Below are 22,106 nucleotides of genomic sequence, written 5' to 3' on the forward strand. Positions count from 1 at the left end.
GGATTCTCATTAGATGTTCTCAACTTATTTTAAGTCAGTTGAAAGCTTACTGGTAACTTTTCAGAAACCACCATAACCATATTATCCTGAAAGTATCCAACTTTTCTCATGCCCCTCTTTACGCCTCTGTTGTGTCATTCTCTTGATGGGGGCATTCAATTTAGCCAGCTCATTGATCCTTTTCACCCCCTGCTCCCCATTCTATGCCTTCCAGGCTGGTTCTAAGACAGTTTCCACATTCAGTAGGGGCTGGCTGTTGTTTCACACAATAGATTTCTTTAGCTGACAACTCTACTCCCAAACTGCAGTAAACACTTCAATCTGCATTTCACATCAGTATCTTTCCAGATTAAAAATTAGAATGTCAAATAACTTGACATATATTTAAAAGAGATATATTCCATTTTTAAAGTTTGAATTTTTACAAAAAGTTCTATTCTTTTAGCTAGGTGAGCTTGATTATGCACAGCAAGGTTATTTTTACAATATGTGATAAAATAGATTGTTTTTCAGATGTGTATCTAAACTTCCTAAGCAGTACAGATCATTAGTACTCAACTGCTTTTTACTTTTTTAATTTTCCAGTACTTTTTTCTTCCATTAAAATGAAAAAGGACAAGTCCTAGCTTCCTATATTTATCTATTGCAACAGAAGAAATCATTCAGGTGAAAAGAAAAAATTTAAATATTAATGTAAATATGTACTATTTCAAAGTAAATAAGCCAACACATATGGCATTTTAAAAAAACCTCAGAGAACAAAAGAAAGCAAACTAATATTGAACTGACTGTATTAAAGTGAGAAAAAAATCAAAATGAATTTTTCAAGTATATCTAACTCTCAGAATTTACAGTATATCTCAGATTTCCTATAGCAGCCAGTTTTCCTTGCTTCCAGTAAAAATTTTAGAAAACATGTGCGTTAGACTACAATGACTCACTGTCATCCAAGATTCTGGTAAATCAGGCATACTGATATGTGTATCAGTTGAGTCTGGTTTTGGCTGCATTTAAAAATGTGGCTTCTTGGAAAGTAAAGAGCAGAAGATGAAGTAAGATTCATAAAGGACGTGAGTGAATTACTGAACTCTAAGCAATCTTTTACATTTACCTATAGATTACGAAAACTCATGTTCAAATGTAATCGTTGTCTTGAATAGCATGTGAGTGTTAAGTAATTCTAAGTTGCGTTTCAATGCTATCTTGCTAACATCACTTATAATTCTTCCACTATGGTCATCACTGCCAGCACTTAAGGTTCCAGTCATTTCATATGCAGATTTTTAAAGGAGATATTGGTATATTTCAACCCATACTCTGAATTACTTATCTGACTTGCTGCCAACAAGTTTGCCCTCATGTAGTATAGAAAAATAACATTATTTTGCAGATTGAAATCCCTTTGCCTAGAGAGTTTCCATCAAGAGCAGAGAATAAGATGATCAGCCTTATTTCAAGCAGTCTGTTCTGCATTTTAAGATGTCTCGTTACCTCACATGCATGATTTGGCTAAAAATGAACTAGCAGTTTTGAATTTCCTCATTTCCATGGAGTTTGAAGCTGCCATTCTTTGAAATCAACCCCTATCGACATTGCTTCAATCTAATCTGCTTTGTGGTGATTGAACAGAGAAGGTTTCTCATAGAGAGAGCAGAATATGCTTATTAGTTACAGTTCATATATTTCTTTCTTGTTCCCATTTATAACTTTAAAAAAAATACAGGTAAGTTTATAAATTTTTTTAGGGCAGTGAAACTCTTCTGTATGATACTGTAATGGCAGTTATATCACATGGCATTATAATTTGTCAAATTGCATAGAATGTACATCAAGAGTGAACCCTAATGTAAACCACGGACTTCAGGTGATATTGATGTGTCAGTATGGATTCATCACCTGTAACAAATGTACATTCTGGTGGGGGATGTTGATGGAGGAGGCTATGCACGTGTGGGTGCAGGGGATATTTGAAAATTCTCTTTCTGCTCAATTTTACTGTGAATCTAAAACTGCTCTTAAAAATAAAGTCCATTTAAAAGGAGAAAAAAATCACATGTAGGTAGTATGTTAACATATCCAGGAAAAGTTAACATTATGATAACACAAAGCAAAAAAAACCAATATAATGAAATGTCATCATCATCCATCCCTCTTGAATGCAAGAAAACTTCCAAGGGAATGAGCAGGGATATTAAACAAGATTTAAACAATGAAGCTAAGTGATGATTTCATGATCTAAGAGAAAACAGTTTGAAGCATCAACATTCCTTACCTAAAGGGTTATTACCACATTTTTAAAATACTGAATCAGGGAGAATAACTGTCTAATTCACATGTCAATCAAAATATTCCTAACATGGAATCTTGATAATCTATTTGATAGATTTTAAGACACATACATTTGGATTTGGAGTTTTAATGAAGTCCATAAAAATTAGGGAAAAAACAGCCCTTTCTTTGGTTCATATTGTAGCAGAAATTATTATAAAAATATTCTTTAGTTTTCAGATCTGTATGAAAGCAACTGGCTGAACTTTTAATTAAAATTGCTTATCTGTTAAACTGTTCAAAGGACCTTTCTAAAAGTAGAGTGTTACCTCATATTAGATAATAAAGATACTTTTACTATTAGAAAATACATTCTAAAACAAAGATACAGTAAAATTAAATCCTTCAGGCCATAACAAACAAAGTAAATTATATCTAACCCTGAGTTTATAACTATGACTTTCATGGTGAATTTTACATGCTAATAAAAAAAAATAGGTAAAGGTCTATACTTTGGGGACTAACAGGCTTTTTATTCAGAGACTTCATATTCATCAAACTGACAGACTCTACTCTGCATCTGAGAGCAGCTGATTTCTTTCTGTTTTCTACTATTCCCTACGTGAATTCTGAGAGGCACAATACAAACAAACCCTGCACTCACCATGGCCTCTGCAGAGATACATCTCTGGTGTGTTCTGCAAATTAATCTAAAATGTGATTTACCATAATTTCCTTTTTCAAATCGAGACAAGGAACAGCCTGGAGGAGGAAACTACCAACATTAGGAAGGTAATATTTTAAGACCTCTGGTGGGAAAGAGACCTGTGTAATTTTACTTGATTAAAACCGCAGAGCTGTTTAATTCAGCTCCTGCATTAGGAAAGCCAGTAAAATAAGCCAGGACCTTACTTGCTGATATTACAGAGTTCTTACTGTCTCTTTTTTTAGGGGTAAATTTAACCCAGCTGTCTTTCCATGTAGCAAAGCTACGACCCCTCAAAAGAGCAGAAGAATGGCTGGGAAGTGTGGATGACACACCACCATCATCTTGCAGGAATTGCAGGAAGCTGTACTTCCACAGACTCATCTTTTGTTTTAACCTCATTTACATGGAAAAATACACTTACGTTTTCATACCATCATACTGCAAATGAACATTAATTTCTCGGTGAGTTTATTTATGACTTTACTTGTCTTACTTTGATAATTTTCTTTTAATGTGATCTCAGTGCACATCATAAAAAGTGTGGCTTATCTATTTGAATTTCCAGAAGCCGGAATAAAAAATTAGATTCTAGGAAGGGATGGTATAGCACTGATTTTGGATTCAACGGACTGAATTAGCCACCAGTGAATATTGGATCATTAGAAAATAACTTAATAATTTCAGAAATGTACAATGTACTGAGAAGAATCTTAGAAAGTATCTGCTCAATGCTCTTATTTTTCATCTGAGGAGTCTAAGCTCAGAAAGGATAAATGACTTCTTGAAAGTTGTAAGCTAGTTATAGACAGAGCCAGGTCCCCTAATGCAATGCTCTCAAGGATAGTACAACTTGACAATCATTTAAGGTCTGCAGAGTAAGAACTCCAAATCTTATACATGTTTTGTGCATGTTTACATTCACTCAGCAATGTTTATTTCTGCTGCCTGAGATTACAAACATCACACCAAGCAAGTATGTAGGGCCTATGTGTAAGAGCCTCAAAGCATCCTGAAGCTCCAATCCATCTAAAGTCATCAAATTCCATCTGCACTCTTGACTGGGCCCAGCCAGGACAACACTGATGAAGAAAAGATTAACTTGTAATCTGCTGTTTTGCTAAAACAAATCAGGCAGAAATTAATAAATTCAGGCGGGTCTTAGTCTTCACACTAATACTCAATTTTGTTATGCACATTGTTTATACATTGTACCAATATTTACTCATCACCTTCTATGAGCTAAGTGTGGTTCTAGACAGAACACAGACAAGCATGAGCAAGACAGGCCACTCCCTGCCCTCATGGAACTGACAAGCAAGTAGCAGAAGCAAAAATAAGCAGATAAACAAATGAGCAAAATAATTTCAGGGCACCCTAAGTGCTACTGAAGAAGCTGAATGGGATGATCATAATGAGAAAATTCTGTTTTTGGAAAGATGGCCTATTTGAACATATGATTTATGATTTGTGTAATGAGAAAGAGGCAGCCAGGTAAGAAGTAGGAGGAAGAGTATTCCTCGCAAAGGGAAAGGCTGAGGAAGAGGCTCTGATGTGGGGACACGTCTGAGATTTGGCTGCACCACGGGAAGCAAGGAGGAGCAAGGTGGTGAGGACACAGGCTGGATAAGGGGTTTGAAGTTTTTTTGCCCCCAAAGGTAATGTAAAGACAAACCCATTTTTAGAAATGAGTCTGAATTCCTCTACACAATTTTATTATCTTATTATATACAAGCAGGACAAACCTCTGTATTAGGAAAGCCATAGTGATTCTAAATCATGTGTAATTTACTTATTTAAAATGCATATAGGAAATAAGTCTTAGCTGAGTGCTTGAATATGACTTCTGCATACCAGAAAAAAAAAAAAAACAGTACAGCATTTTGACCATTCAGAACTGCATTCCATTTAAACCTAAATGGGTCTACAAATACATTATCACCTGGTTTACCCCATCCAGCAGGTAAAATCTCCAGAGTACAAAGGTTGAACTCACTCCTTACTACTGAATTAGTCAATTGACAATATGTTCTTTAAATTATGCAATGCATTTTTGAGGGTATTAGTACAATCTATTTTCATAGCATGAGTGTTATATTTGTTGTATGTAGAAAATACATATAATGATAAATAATTTTCTGTAATTATTGAGGTACAAATGTAACCATATATAATGATCATTAATTTACTGGAAGATTAGGAAGCTCTGTAAGGTAAAATATCTATGTTTATAAATACAAAGATCCTGGGCCACCTGAAATTGAAGGATATGGATCAAGCATCTGAATTTCAGTTTTGTGAGCAGTTACCCACATGATCAAGCTTGGGCAAATTTCTAACTCTCTATGAATCTCAAGTCTCTCTCAAAAACATAGGTTACCATACTTTACTAGGTTGAAAAGACAATGAAACAAGAATTTCTAAGCATCTGACACATAGAATAAACTCAATAAATTTAAGGGTTTCTCCCTCTTCCTGTATATTTTTTTCTAATAACAACAGTAGCATTTATGGTACAGGAACTATGCTCATACAGATTTCATTTGTCTGTTTCAGGCAAAACGTGATGGTATTTTTCACTCAAGAGAAAAAGGTAGGACAAAGGAACTGCTGCTAAAGCTCTTCATATATCAAACTCTGAATTAAGACCTGGTGTTTCTAATTGTTCTGCTGCTTGGAACCATCCCATTTTGACAGCCTAGCTTCTCCACAGCTTCCACCGTGTTTCCTTTATCTCAGACACAAACACATGCCCAAGCGCAGTAAATCACAGTTAATTGCATGTCTTAAATTAAAAGACAAAAATAATGCACAATTAATTGGGGGAAATTGTCAGTTGGTGAATGAGTCTCACTCATTACACTTGATGCAGAGGATGCATGCCAAGTGTGTGTTCCAGGCAAGAAGATTCAGCCCGTGACACTGAGGTACAACCTTTCTGCAGAGCAGTCTGGTCCAAAGAATCAAACGCTTTAAAACACTCAACACTGTAATTACAGCATGTACAGCTTTCTCTGCAAGGATGTTCAATACAGGACTGTGCATAATCAAGAATGATCAGAAAGAACGAAAATGTTCAGTGATAGGGACTGAAGAAAGAGACTAGGTTTTGGCCATTAGAGGAAAAAATCTAAGATGTTTACAAATGATTTTTTCATATTAAATAATAAGAGAAAATGTCCATGACATATTCTTATGTGACAACTGCTTATAAAACCATGTTTTTTGGAGAATTACATTATAAGTGGAAGAAGCAAGAAAAGAGAGAGGAGGAGGAGAAAGGTACTGGAAAAAAATACAACAAAAATGTCAACATTTGTTATCTGTGAGTTGCTTATACTTCCTAAATTTTCTAATTTTCTAAAAAAACTTTCTAAGTTGTCTAAAATTTCATTTCAATTTATTTCTGAATCTGATATTACAAAACGTCAGTTTTAAAGATCCATAAGAATCTATTAAGATGAACTTACCTGACTATTATAATAAAAAGTCATCATAAAATTTAAAAAAAAAAAACCCAGGAAGCACTTAGATACAATCTTATTATACCTTTGGTTATACAGACAAAATCAACTTTGTAAAAATGTACTTTATAAATATACAAGAAAACCATGTTCAACAAAATTAAATGTTCAGTACAATGATTTATTGCAACATATACCTTATAGTATATTACTGTACCAGAAGAAAATCACTATAAATCCTTATTAATTTAATACTAATACTGACAAACTACAAAATATGTTCACAGAAAAACCAATAACCTTGAATTTGAGGAACTGCATATCTTCTCTCCTCCACCCACCTACTCTCCCATTATTTTCTACCCTGTAATAGTAAAACTTTACATCTAGCCACCGAGTTATTATTCTGATGCTAAAATTTGACAATAAACAATTCACACACACACACACAAACACACACATACAGTTTCATCATTTTTACCAACCAAGATGAGAACAAGTAAAGTTTTGCAATATATCACCAGTCATGCTAACATTTGTTTCATTTCAATTTTAGAAGAAAAGAATACACAAAACCCAGAGTAGATTCATTCCAAAAGTACTGAACACTCTACGAACCTTGAAATAAGAAATAAACATTTCCTGCTCTCTATTATTTAGCTGGGGTAGGGAAAGATAATCATATTTCAGCAAAAGCCCATATCTCAACCTCAGGCGTCTTTCTGTCCCAATGGAAGTATTTCCATTCCACTCTTAATGGAACAAATTTCTAATCAGAATACGTATTGAAAAATAATTGAGGCAAGGCAATGTCCACACATCATGCTGCCATCGGCCCTCCTGGTGTTGGGAATTAACTCAGCAGACTCTGGTGTGACAGAGAGCCAGGACAGTGGGAATATGTCAGACTTGATGATGGGAGAGGAGCCAGTAAGGATGACACAACGTTCTGCTCCCTTTGGGTGCTTAAGACAGTGTTGGAGGGAAGCTTCTACCTGGAAAACGCCAACCTTAAAACCTTTAAGGAAAGGATGACTTATAATGGGTCCAGACCAGGACCTCAACATTTAAATTGGCATCAGCGTCTACTTTTTTTCTTCTTTGTTTTCTCCTTTTTATATTAGTGTCTACATTTATAAAGTTATGGAGAATTTTTGAAGTAACAGTCATTTTTGGAAAGGTTAACACTGTCTTTGGATTTTTAAATTATTAAAATCTTTGGGTAACATTCACTATGGGATATACCGTGTGATGCTTTGAAATAGTCCAAAGGCTTGAATTCATGTTCTTCAAGTTTGACAACATACTGATAATTGTTGAAGCTGGGTGATGGGTCATGGGGGCTCATTATGATAACCTTCTATTTTTGAATCTGTTTGACATTTTCATGATAAAAAATAGAAAAAATAGACTTCTCACTATTCATTACATGTTCAAAATTTTACTGACTTTTCCTTTGGTATGAGATCTGATTTATGCTTAGGATTATTTAAGAATTTAACAAGCAGTGTAAATTAAAAAGAAAAACCTACCAAATATGATGCTGATCATTAAAAAAAAATTCCTTCACTCCTGAAAAAAATGTTACCAGGATCTCTAATGCTAGAAGAAGTGCACCTAAACCAATGCAGTGCCACCATCTGCCTGGCATTCTCACAGTGTGACAAAATAGACTGGTAATGAACTGCTTTCCTACCGAAATCTGCCAGCTTTAACTCCCCCGTGTCACTGATCAGAAGGTTCTGTGGTTTCAGGTCTCTGTGCAAAATATAACGCTGGTGGATGTAAGACAGCCCTCGCAGCAACTGAAATAAAAACAACTGAAAAAATAGGGAGACAAAAGTTAAAATCTGAACACAGATAAATGCCAGTTTCTATATACAGTCGGCCAAGTACTTGTATTTAGTGAAAATGGATACCCATCACTATACTTCCTACCAAACTGTTTGAACAGAATGTGCATAAAGGTATGGTAATCCCTAATTTATTAAGAAGTAAGTCTGAACATGTCTAACAACCTGTTTTGTCAACCCAGAGTGGTACCTCCTCAGCCAGAAAGATCTATAATCCAATCTGAGCTTTATAAATTAACAAAAATGTAAAGAATCAACTTTTTTCATAATATTCGATTTCCTCAGATCTAAATTGACACTTGAAACAGAGTAAAATATCTGTCCATGACATTATAAAAAGAAACAGGAATTTTATTAAGTTTATGTAAATGTGCACATATTTAATTCCATAGAAATGACATAAACTTGGTACCCGAGGACTCACCCATTAAAATGCTTTAAGGAATAGAAAGATAAGATGATTTCAAATAATTAACACAAAAACAGTCACATGGTCCAATTATTACTACATGGTAATTATATTGCTTTTGCACATATGGCCACAGAGATTAGGCTGTAGCCTAAAGACAGACATGTACCTTCACTAATTACAGAACAGACCCATCCTAAAGGGAAAGGAAACACAGAAAACAGAGAAATCAAGAATTCAAGAGCAATGCTTTTGTAAGAAATAATTTTAAGAAGCGACTGATGGCCTTCTCTGTTTAGTTTCAGAGATCATGTCAACCGTTTCCACCTTGATAACAAAAAATGTGATGCACTAGGATTTCCAATATTATGTTTCTAAAAAAGGGAGTACCTTTAAACAACTTACTTGCCAAAATATCCTAACTGACATAGTTTTTAAAAAACCAATCTCCTAAAACAAAAATAAAAACAAATGGTTTTAAGTGCTGTCAATATTGTAGTCTATGTAATCAGCTAGTAAAAAAACACAGATTCAGAAAAATTTTAAATGAATTAGCTGCCAAAGATTAGTGTTACAAGGATTCCAGAATATTCAAATGGAAAAGACTGGCAACTTCTCGAGGGCCCTGGAAGCTAGTATTTCTGGAATATTTTCTGACTAACTAGGGGCTCTGAAAGCCAAGTAAATTTTTTACAGGGTGGATACCTTGAAATAACAGTAGATGAATTCATTTCACAGTCTTTGTATATGATAATACGCCATGGAGCAGTGAAGGCCTAGGATCATTATTTCCAGAATCCAAGTATCAGAAAGTAAAAGCCTGTTCTGTGTTAGCCTAGATTAAATTACTGGCTCAAGAACCTCAGGAAGCAAACGTCTCCTGGACACCTCGTTTCAATTCTTCCTGTGCAGCAGATGGAAGACTTAACACCACCACCAGCCTCATTCCTCACTTCTTATGCCCCCTGCATCCCAAACCTGAAAGCTTATCATTTCTAAGAAAATCCATATCCCTTCCATTTGGAAGGACAAAAGGAAGAGCAGATAAAGCCAGCCTGTGTTTCCAAAAGCTTTAAAAAAAAAAAAAAACCAACACAAAGACAGATCACATAACAAACTGAATTTCAAAAATAAGCTGATTTTGAAAACAAAGTTCACATTCTGCAAGGTCCTAACTGATCTCTGGGGCCGAGCCAAGACTTACCCGAATGTGATTATGTGTTTAACCACAGCAACACAATTGAGTTGAACAAACGAATGACATGAAGTACCAGCTACCATCTTCTGCTTCACAGAATATGAGCTTATTTATTCTCCGTAACAACTTTAATACAGAAGGTTCGACTATTATCTCTGTATTAGTCACACGGCAACCAAATGGCAGAGCCGGGACTAAACCCAAGCAGTTTGACTGGAAAATCCATGCCCTTAACCCCTACGCTATAGCAATCGTGGCTAGGAAACAACACAAGCAGGCGGTGTTGACAGAGAAGCTGCTCCCTCCAATTCCAGGACAAGGTCTGGGCATATAAGAGCATGGCCTGAAGCTGCTGAGCTGAGCCCTGGTCCCAGCGGGGTGCTTGGTCACAATCACTCTGCATTCCCTGACTCTGCACAGTCTCACTCACCCCACACCCCACACTGCTCCTCAACCTTCTTCCTTGCTTCTTGCCTCTTCTCTGATGGAAAAGCCGTCTCTCATCATTGCCTGCTAATCTCCAGTATGTATTATTTAGGTATCTCCTGAAAAATCACTCCTCCCTGGAGCCTTCCCTGACCCCAGGCCTTCACTCTGCCGACACATCTGTGTGAGGTGCTCCTCCTCTGTGCTCCTGGGGCAGCTCCTACATCTGTCATCACAGCACAGTATTACCCTACCTCCCATAGACTGCGTGCCTTAACCATCCTCCTAACCTGGGTACACAGCTGATACTCATATACCAGTAATGTGATTACTGCACAGAATTTAGAGACATCTGGATAAAGTAGATACAAAAATAACAGACTCCTGGAACGGTATTCTCCAGAAGCTATGGGTAGGGGTGGATAGTCAAACAGTCCCAAAGGGCTCTTCTTTTAATACCTTAACTAATTAGTGAAAATATATAATCCCCATGCTAATCCAGAAACCATTCAAAAAGGATATCTTATTAAAGAAGATTAAGAAAATCAGTGTTAGGAAAGGATGCAACCACATACTACAATTAGAATTGTACACATGACAAACTAAGCCCCAAACAAGACAAATAAAGCCCCAAACATTAAGCTATAGCCCCAAACAAATTTTTAAATCTCTGAGTAATGCACGAAGTTAAGTCGGAACAAATCCCCATAGAATACATTCATTCAGGATTTATTAAATGCCAACCATGTGTCAGGTGCTGTCATGTAAGAGGAATGCAGAGATGAACAGGGTATAAGATGCAGTCCCTGGACCCGAGGAACTCATAGCCCACATAAACTGGTAACTGGCACTTAAAGAGGTCTGCACTGTGACAGCAATGCGAACTGAGCGTACTGAAGGCACAGAGGAGGGAGCAGACTTGTCACTCTGAAAACAGAATTCACTGCACATAAAATTTTAATAGGAAAACAAGCTGAGCCTTCACTAGGGGCACAAGTTGAAATGACGTATTATATGACAAACCCCTTGCTATTCTGAGCAGGAAAAAAAATTGAAGAGCTCAAGCAAGCAGGTCACTAGATAAACTGAAATGAAGAAAATCTTAAACAAATAAGTGAAAAGAAGACAGTACCTGGAACTGTAAAACTACCAACGCACCATCCAACAGTAATGGTGGCAAGAGGACAAATGTATATGTCACTGAAACCATCAGTAAACGTGGCATTTTAGAAATAACATTTTAATGTGTTGAACAGAACATGCACTGCTAGCTAGCGGTGAGAAGCCTATCAGGAAGCAGCAGCCATTGTGAGGTAAACAGGATTTCCCATGGAATATTCTTTGGGAATGTCTTGAGAACACAAGTCTTGGGGATCTCTTCCTTTAGACAAACAGGCAAGTACCTAACTTTCCCATGTAAACTTTTGAGCAAGCCACTTCACTGGATTGTTGTATAAAGCACAACACAACAAACTAGACTTAGTCTTTGTGAAAACCAGAGGCCACTGTGAAAACCAGAAGGATCACACACAAAGAAAGAGTAAAAAATCGGCTTTGCTACTTGCTGACAGAACTCGGTCAACACAAATGCAATCTTAGGTATGGAAAAGAAAAGAAGGGAGACTTCTATTATTTGAAAGCTTATGCTAATTTAAAAGCTGCTCCAAGTACTTCTACACATATTTTATAATCCTGTATTTTTCCTTTTCTTTTAAACAAATGAGAAAACTAAAGCTCTAAAAGCACGAGAAGCTTGCTCAAGGTCATCCAACCATCACACAGCACTTGTGAACTTCCCACTACCCCTCATTATTCTAAAGGAGGTCGATGCTTACTAAACATGGATGAATATAGTTATACACCTAATATAATCAAAGTGCTTTTTATTAAATGAACCCAAGTTTGTACAAGTCTCAGCATATTACGTAATGAGCATAGGATTCTTGAATCTCTATTTTTGCTATTTAAAATCCTCTTAGAGATAAGTAACATGGCAGAAGACGGATTTATACTGAAGCTGATAAAATTAACATATTTTAGTCTCTATCTTCTTATTTTTCTATCATAGTAGCCATAAGGTCTTCCTAAGAATCCTCTGTCACCTCAGGCTATTCTCTTCAACTTTATAAAAGAAGGTATCTTCAAATCCTTCAATATGATCACTGAAGAGTTATATTCTAGTTTGAGTATGTTCCCTTTTTGCAATCAAAACCCCAATGGGAAACTGCCTTAAATAGCAATAATAAGATGAACAGGGACACTTCTGCCTGCAGCAGATCTATCTATAGCCCCACTGTCTTGCCATCGCAGCAGGAAGCAGCACATATTCTCAGTGCCACGACATATACTTCTTGGGAATATCCTTTAATATTTCTTCTATTTCCTTCCGAACCTCTTTAGAAAGTATGTAAAAAAAATATCAAGAGAAGGATTTTTAGCAAAACATTTCAAGCAGGTTGGTAAAAAGCAAATATCACTGGACTCAATATGTTATATATATTACTCAAAAGAGTTACTGGCACTTGCAGTGAGCAACACATTTTATAACCCCCACCCCCTCGAAGTCTAAAGCTGTGTAATCAGATGCTCTTTGTCTCAATGCTTACAATCATTAGGCTCCAGGAACAGTCTGAAATGCATGCATTATTTAATATACGTGGTTCCACTTAATATGAGACTAAGCACAGTGAATATCCTGCAGGTTTTCCAGGCACAGGTCAACTACCTTCAAGGAATGTCCAGGGTCTCTTAGGGCTTATCAGAGTGACTAACAATGGACTCTATGTCTTACGGTACAGCACCAATTCTTACAAAGACAAGCTAGCCAAGCTAGTTTTCTGTCATCTGGGGACCAGGGGTAGCATCTCTGTATCCTAGGTTTCTCATCTTGAAAATTACTGATTGTCTCAGATGCTCTTAATATTCATTCATCCTGTAAAACTGCATCATTTTACAATTTTATGAATGACAGAAATAAAAGGGACTCTACAAATCAATAATTTGTACTAACCGCCATCTACTAAGTACTTACTATGATAGATACTGTGCTAAGTGTTTTATATCTATAAGATAAGTTAATCCCCCCCAACACCTCTGCTAAGCAGATATTATTATCCTTATTTCACAAAGAAAGACATAAAGGCTCAGGGAAATTGAATTGAAGAAAAGATACACAGCCAAGTAAGAGGCAGTAGTGCTATTTCCCACTTTTGTCTTGCTCTGACACCTGCAATTAAAAATACTGCTACCAGAAAGTAGGTACACTCTTTGATGAAGGTACCTATACATTCTGTGAATCCAAGGATAGAAAATGTGACATTGGCAAATAAACCAAAGTTGTCCATGGGTAATAAATACTTCAAATAATATGCTCCATGATGTACAAACATCAAATTACCCATGCATCAAACTTTTTAAAAATGAAAAATAATCAGGAACTTTGAGTCCCCAAAATATCTAATGAATGTGAAAATATAATATGCATCAGATAGTGATTTTATTGCAACATTAGATCTTTCATCTTTAAAAGCCAAAGAATGATTCATTCCACTTAGTTGAGTTTCAAGTTTGCAAATATCAAATCCTAATTTGTAATATAATGTATATAACACATGACCAAGTAGTTCTTATTTCACAAAGCATCATTGCAATTGCATGTATAGAATTTTTTAAAAGAATACTTAGAAGGCTATACAGAGCTATAAGGGAAACAGACATAAAGCCCCAGATAATAAAACATTATGATATAATTTCTCTGTTGCTTTGGACATACTTGACAGTACTAAATGTGCTACTGAGAAGGGTTAAGACACAAATATTTATGCCAGGGCATCAGGTCATAGATGTGTCCTTTTTGCCAGGTACTACGGATAGTTCCAGCTCCTGGAAAATCTGAGTAGTAGGGCGACTTTGGCCACGTTTTGACCTTTTTGAGTTCTTCCATGAATCTTTCTGCTTCTTTGTTCTACTCCCTCAAAGTCCTAAGATATGTAGCATGCTCCATTGTTTCTAGATAATGTAACAACACAATTTGATTTGCATTCTCTAAGATATTTGAACGTTAATATCTTATTCCTAATGATGATAACTTTCTGGAGAGGAATAACTCAAAAAATAAGAATTTCAGGTACTTGAGTGAGGATTGTGGGGCACTCCCCAAGATGAGGTTCTTGGAGGAAAGAGCTTGCACAGTTTCTGTGATGCTTAAGCATGCCAGGAATGTTGGCCTCCTCTCTTTCTGCGTCAATATGGTGTTGGACATCAAGCAAGGTGTTGTTCCAGGCACCGAGATGCCCAGACTGAGCGAGGTGACCGCAGCTATAGGAACAAGAACTGGGATGCTTAGAAGAACTCAAATGGGAACTGTAAGACAAATGGTTGTTTTTCCATGTTCCTTGAAAGAACCTCAGTGGCTTCTTTAGTACATTAATGTATTATCATAATATATAATAACATATATTATAATTTATTAATATTAGTATACTAAGTAGGTTTCAAAGTTATTAGGGTTTGCATGTATGGTGAAGAAAGTGGTGGGGGGTGGTGAGAACAATAATCTCTTCTTTAATAAAACCGGTCAGCAGCCTAAAATTAGTATTAGAAATACTCCCTAGTTGAATAGAAACAAGATGAAAACTTAAAGCTATTGGCTTTAATAGTTATTCAACGTAATTTTCCAAGAGAAAAACTGAAACAGCTGTTTCCAGGAATTCAAAGAATATAATATTAAGACCTGTGGTCACTTGTTTGTCACTTTAGTTCAGAATTATACAACTGACCTTACTGATACACACTTTTTGGAGCCAAAAAGAAATAGCATGAATTACAAATTTTTACTGAGCTTAATTTGCAAATGTATGCTACTCTCCCCCAAATACAAGGCCATTCTTTTTACACACAATAAAAAGGAATACATAGAGTTCTAAATGGTTTTACTGCCGAACTAACATCTTAGACACTATCAAAATGAACTGTCTTAATATCAACTGATAAGGCTAATGTAAATTTTTTATGAAATGAGAGAGAGATGCAGACCGAAAATCTGACAAAGCTGATGAATCTTGAGTCTGAGAGTCATGGAGAAAGCTCACATCTGCAAGCTATACAGCAGAGAAAAATACATTTCAAATGGAATGCAGAAAGACTCTTGAGTTTGGATACATATGATCAACAAATCTCTCTCTGCATCCTCATAAGAGAGAACCCAAGAAATAGGAATTTATCTATTAATGAGAAAATATCTACAAAATGTACTGGCTAGTCACATGAAGGCTGAACCTGTCCGAGACAATCAGAAAACTCCCTGGTAGTGTGCACACTATACTACTCAGCTCATTTTCCTCCTAGGACCTCATGTCTGTCTTAAAAAACATGCAGAGGGATCGAGTGCAGGACCAGTCTTAAACGGGAGAGAAGCAAGGTGAATGGCTTGAAGTTTGAAATCCAGGAGGGCTTCTTCCCTGTTCCCACTGGATATCCTCACCAAGCTGGGTAATTCCACTTATAATTAAAATATCACATGGTATACTTCTAATGACTATCTGTATTTCATCAATCTTTGGGGTTATTGCTCTTCAATCTGGGTTTTAAAGCACCTCTAGGAATAAGAAAACGAATATATGTATGCGTATGTATGACTGAAACATTGTACACCAGAAATTGACACAGTGTACCTAAGTAAGCCTCAATTAAAAAAAAAAAAAAAAAGAAAAGCACCTCTAGGAAAGAGTCGGCTGTTTAATTAACTGTCTTGATTCCTTTGTCTCATTCAGATTGTTACAAGCAGATCAGCAGATGATGCCAGGGATACAAAAGACATGTTCTAAACAACTGAATGCAGGCCCCACATCTTAACCAGAAATTCACTACTTAGACTGTCTCAAAGTGTCCAACACAATAGGAAGTGACACATGGATTTCACTTTCTTTTATTGTTAATCTTTCACTTTCTAGATATGGAAAATTACTTTGTTATAACAAAAAGAGGATGAAAAGATTCAAAAGAAAGCTGGACTGGACAGGTGCTGAGACTAGGTGTCAAATTTTTTAAACACTTTTGAATGGCTTCATGAAACAATCATAGTTCCCAAAATTCAGAATAAGGAAAGGCTCTATAATATTCACAGAAATGCAGAGCAGGAAATTATCACCAGCTAAATGAGAGCTCAAATGCAGAGTATGGAGAAAATCAGGTGTTATCTGATTTCCTATCTCAACATTAGAAAGTCTCATTTAGGAATCAATTCCCGGTGCCATCTGTATAAGACAATCTTAATTTGGCATAACATTACTCTGACTGTTACACACCTGCTTGTTCTCTGGACTATGAAAGAAAAATAGCAGTTTTTCAACCATAATAACCTTCATATCTTTTTAATTAATATAGATACTGAAATAGAAAAATAAAACTCAGCTTTATGTCAGTATCAGATACTTCAGAGAATATAAGCAGATAATTCAGAATTACTTTGGTTATTTTGTATTATGGTTCTGTTTAAAAAAAAAAGGGAAATGTGAAAATCTAGAAAAGTCATTAAGATAACATGGAAATGAAGGTACATTACATTAAAAACACAAGAAGATCCAATGTCATCATGGTAATAAGATTTAGGCATCTACATTTCTGAATATGAGCTGGAGACAGCATTAATCTTTCTTCTTTAAATGAAACTGAGTTTTCTGTCTCTCAAGCTTATCAATTTTTAAAGAACCCATGAAAAACTGAATGGAAGAGGAAATTTAGACTGTTATGGTCATTTAAAAAATTTTTGACCAATCTGTAAATCACTGAGAATTATAAAATGAAGAACTTCAATACAAGTTCTGCATTCAACTCAACTATGGTAGCCAAAACCCAGTAAAATTCTAGTGAATGGTTTTTGTAAAGGGGGAAAAAATTAACTACTCTTTCCAAAAAATTCTAACCAGTTTCCTACATACCAATTACCATGTTCTAGCAATTGCTTGTTATACCTTTAATCATCATAAATATTTATAACAAGGCCAATGTCCTCAGGCTTTCAATTCAGATTTTAAATTGCCCTCTATGTAATTAACTGCTAAAATTACCCATTTGTCTAAAACTGATATTATACTATGAAACAAGCCATTAGTTAATAGTGAATATTTATTTGAGAATGCCATATTGAGAATAGACACATTTTGTAGGCAATTAAAGTAGCAAAGTGATTGCAGAAATTTAGTTAACATTGACAATTTTTCTTATGAATTTATTCCAGTGCTTACAAGGAATATACAACAAGAAAGATAAAACTGTAACAGATATTTTTCTGGGATTTACTACAAAATTACCATAGACTAGTGTATGCTTTATTATTAAATCAAGAGTTGGGTACTCTTTGTCATTCTTTTCTCCCCCTCACTCTTCAGTGATACATCACCTTTGTAATGCCTGCAAGTCTATTGATTCACACTAAAGAACAACCTCCTCAGTTCTTCCATGCATGGCATTGCACCTTTTTAAATAAAAATACATGAAATCTAAACAAAGATATGTAAATTTTTAAAACCCAAGATAAATGTCTAAAATGTTTCTATATATTATCAAACTGCATAGTGATGAAACTAAAAGTCAAAACTGCCAAATTTAGAAGCAAAAGGATTTGATCTCTGTGTTTTCCCTTCTGTTCACCATAATAAATATTTAGTATTTATTACTTTCTAATTATTTAATGATCTATGAACTATTTAGCCAACTACAGGGCTTCAGAGTTATTACAAGAACATGCTCTTTTAAAGATAATGGCTAATCTCACCTGGTTTTCACGTCTTACATTTCTAGGGAATCATTTCAAGGTCTTATTTTAGCTCAACTGTTTTCTTTTTTTTTTTTTTTAATTAGCATCTAGCACAGCATTATAAACAGCTGTTAACTTAGTAAATATTATTCTTATATTCTTCATTTTGCATTCATAGATTAAAGCGACAATAAATATCACCACATGAAAAAAATATGTTAATCCATCACACAGAAATACCCATGGGACATCTGTCACTATGTCATAGTCAGACTTCTTTGAGAATAATTTCACCTGTGGCACAGATCCTAAATGAAACCCTGGAGAAGTGCATTGTCTCTAAGCAGACAAACTATGAAGAAAAGCCAGTGCATAATTAGGTGAGTGGCCTCCCATGGAAACCAACATGGTAATAAGGGCTGTCTGCTTCCAGGCACTGCAATTCAAATGCCAAAACACAGGCATTAACAAGATGCATTCTATTTTTTAACTTCCCAGACCCTCAGAGAAGGTATAACTATTATCTTTAATGTAAAAATGATGATAAACCTATGTGACTGAGTGCATATAAAGTCACAAACAATAAGCTAATTACAGTAATTTAATGTATGAATCATGCAGTGTAGGGAAAAGAACACTGGACAAAGAACCAATATGCTCTTTGACAAGTTCTCAATCTCAGTGATCCTGATCTTTATTTTATATAAAATGTGGCAGCTGAAATGGATGACTATTTTAGGATACTGATCCTGGAATGAGCTTGGCTACAGAAGAATCACTTAAAGAGGTGTTTTTCTTTTTTTAACTATATCAACATTTAATGTTTAAAGTATTATAATCATATAAATGTTATTTACAGCTGAGCCATTAAGTTTAGCGTGAGTACTTTTTTCCCTGCACAATGTGTTTTTCCTGGTGTTAGCATGATCGAGTTCTTTTTTTTTTTTTTTTTTGGTTGTTTGTTTCCTTTGTTTAGTTTTCTTTGGTTTCCCACTGATTCAACACCAAACTCCTCTTTCGTCTTGTAAATCTGTTCAGACACATTAGGTATTCTATCTAACAACTTCATCTTTTAAGAAATCTCTCATGGAGCCTTCTGACCTTCTCCAATCAGACAGATGGGTTACTCTTCTAGCCTGATGCACTGCTATTATTCTGGGATTCTTTATACCACTGTCTTAAGGATCTCCATCTTTCTCTTGTGGTGGCCACCATTACCCGGTTTCTTTTTCTTTTCTGCCTTGGTTTATTCTCCGAGTTCTAGTGGAGTACATCTTCAGGTAGCTTCCTGAGAAATGATGCAAGGTAGGCAAAAAGTTCAACTTCTTGAACATCTGAAAATAATTATTCTACTCTCACACTTCGTTGAGATTTATATATAATACCAGGTTGAAAATAACTTTACATCAGAATTTCCCAGTCATTGCTCCTCTTCCATCTCCCCTCCAGTGTTGCTACTGAAGTCTAACACCACTGTAATTCTTGAGCCTTTGTAGTAACCTGTTTCCCTTTTGTAGGAATTTTTTTCTTTGAAACCAGCATTCTGAAATTTTGCAATGATAAATGTTATTGCTAGTCTATTTTCATTAATTGTTCTGGGCACTTAATGGATCCTCTTAATCTTGAAGTTCACATCTTTCACATGTGGATGAAGTATAGGTTAATGATGATTACTTCAATGATTCCCTCCTCTCTATTTTCTCCAATTACTCAGATGTTGGATGCCCTGGGCTGGACTTCTAATTTTTGATACTTTCTTTCTCAGTTGTCAGGTTTTTATTTTATGCTTTATTTTCTGGCAAAATTCAACTCTATTTTTCATCCTTTTTTATTGTTGATTTTTATGTCTGCCACCACATTTTAAATTTCCAAAGCTTCTTCATGTTTACTAAGTCCTTCTTTTTAAAAATAACATTATCCTTGTTTTATAGGTGTACTATTTTCTTTCACCTCTTTGAGAATAATATTAGCAGGGTTTTTTGGTTTTTTTTTTTTTTTGGCATTTTCTTTCTTTTTCTCTCTGGCTAAGTCAAGAAACTTTGCTTCCTCCAAGTTACTGATTTGTCAAATTGGGTTTGTCACTGTAAAGTCATCTGGATTCTTTAGCTCTTGGACTGATCAGATTCTCCACAAAAGATGCTGAAAATTTTCTACCTTGAGGCATGGGTCTGATACCAGTTTTTTGAAGCACCACAGTCTGGGTCCTGTCTCCCATGCTCTCCCATACTCCCTTCTACTTGCCCAGTCCCTCCCATACTCTTGGACACCCCACCATGACCACCTTGCCGGCAGACTGAGGAGCAGTGGAGGCAGGCAGGCTGCAAGGCTGTGAGAGAGCAACAAGCCAGTATCACCCGCAAGTGTATGTGTCCTCTAAGCTGGGCCAAGGGAAAAGCAAGGGGACACTGTGGGTCATGGGAAGCACCCTGGGCTCTCAGCTCTGATTTGAGCAAATGCCCACCATTTCCTATTTACAGTGATTTTAAAAATTTGATTCTGTTTCTGGGAAATGAAAAGAGAATATGTGTGTGTGTGTGTGTGTGTGTGTGTGTGTGTGTGTGTGTGTAGTGTGTGTGTATATATTCATATACATATACACACACATATATATGTAAGTTTCACAGATGACTCTGTTGTGGAGCATAGTATGAAGAACTCTTCAATGACTATTAAAGTTTCTTATACCCTTAAATACTTTAAGAATTGAGATGACCCAGTATATTTTAGCAAATTCTCAAAGAGCCAGTATTTCAACAGCTATAGGGAAAGGGATGCTTATATATCAGTATCTATTGCTGTCTTTCAGTTATCCAAAAAAGTATAAGAAGAGGTAAATCACATCATGCACTTCTGGAGGTAAAAATGTAGTAGGGTATCAATCTGTAACCATGTTAACTTCTGAGTGAGAGGAGTGCCTCCTCTATATGACTCATCTAGACTCGTTGGTGTCATACCTAATTTCTGTGACATTCGTTCATTTTTAAAATCAAAGTACAGTTGGTTTACAAAGGTGTGTTAGTTTGTGTGACACTATTTCTATGCTGACTGCACATCTCATACACTGTTACATTTCCACCACTCCTTAGGGGGCACCAGCTCTTGCAGTAATAAACCTTGTTTACTGCCACAGTACAACCTGGACGTGAAATAGGTAGCAAATACTAGGTATCTGAAGTATGATGCGTGATCATAGGGTGAAAGAAAAGCTTGCAAAACGTAAGTAAGAGCTGTTGAGACACAGTTTCAAGGAGTGCAGCTTAGTGGCTGAAAATTGTCAACCTAGAAGCCCAATTTCCCCCTGACCATTAAGAGATGAAGGAAACATAAAATATAATGGAAGAAGCAGAACTTATAAATGCTACAAAAATCACCACGGTTACTGGCTTAAGGACCCTGAACATGGTGATGCTTCATGGAATGAACTTTCCTTATTTCACCAACAAAATTTTCCACCAATACTTGCCCATAACTAATGATACACAATGTTGGTGAGAATACCAAACAAGGATAACAGAAATCCAATGATGCCATGGTTCTTTGAAAAGGCTCTTTTATCTCTTTAATCTCAATCCAGTCACTGAACTTGAAAGTCAGGAAGTCAAAGTCGGCTCAGGGTATCTGCTGATTTCCCCTGGGCTTCCACTAGCTGGGCTCTCTATAGATTCCTGGGGCTAAACTGGAAAACAGAACTAAGGACGTACCATATTACTGTGCTTGAACCCAATCGACCCTAAGAAGAGAACATTAAATGTATAAATGAGACAATGTGCAATGCTTTAATGTAAAAAAAAAAATTATGTTCATGCTATAATACTAATGTTTAAAGTTAAACTTGAACATGAACAAGATTAATAAAACAAATCTCTTCATCTGTTAAAATTTCTTGCCTGATCTAACCACTAAAAAACTATTTCAGTGAATATACATTTTTAAGAAAAATGGATAGTCAAAAAATTTAAAATAAATCTAAATAAAACAAAACACCACAGCAACAAAAAGGAGGTAAATGAAAAAAATAACAATTAC

General features: G+C 35.7%; 1 protein-coding gene across 5 annotated transcripts in view; it reads right to left on the reverse strand.

Moving 5' to 3' along the window:
* The window catches only part of CDK14 (cyclin dependent kinase 14), a 610,838-nt gene that overhangs the window by 219,389 nt on the left and 369,343 nt on the right, over window positions 1-22,106 (reverse strand). For all 5 annotated transcript variants that reach the window (XM_045519926.2, XM_045519925.2, XM_010959446.3 and 2 more), the window contains one exon: window positions 8,135-8,258. In XM_045519926.2, the coding sequence (XP_045375882.1) occupies window positions 8,135-8,258 (124 nt within the window). The remainder of the gene's footprint in view (window positions 1-8,134; window positions 8,259-22,106) is intronic.

The sequence above is a fragment of the Camelus bactrianus genome, chromosome 7 (assembly GCF_048773025.1).
Source record: "Camelus bactrianus isolate YW-2024 breed Bactrian camel chromosome 7, ASM4877302v1, whole genome shotgun sequence".
NCBI classification, from domain to species: Eukaryota; Metazoa; Chordata; class Mammalia; order Artiodactyla; family Camelidae; genus Camelus; species Camelus bactrianus.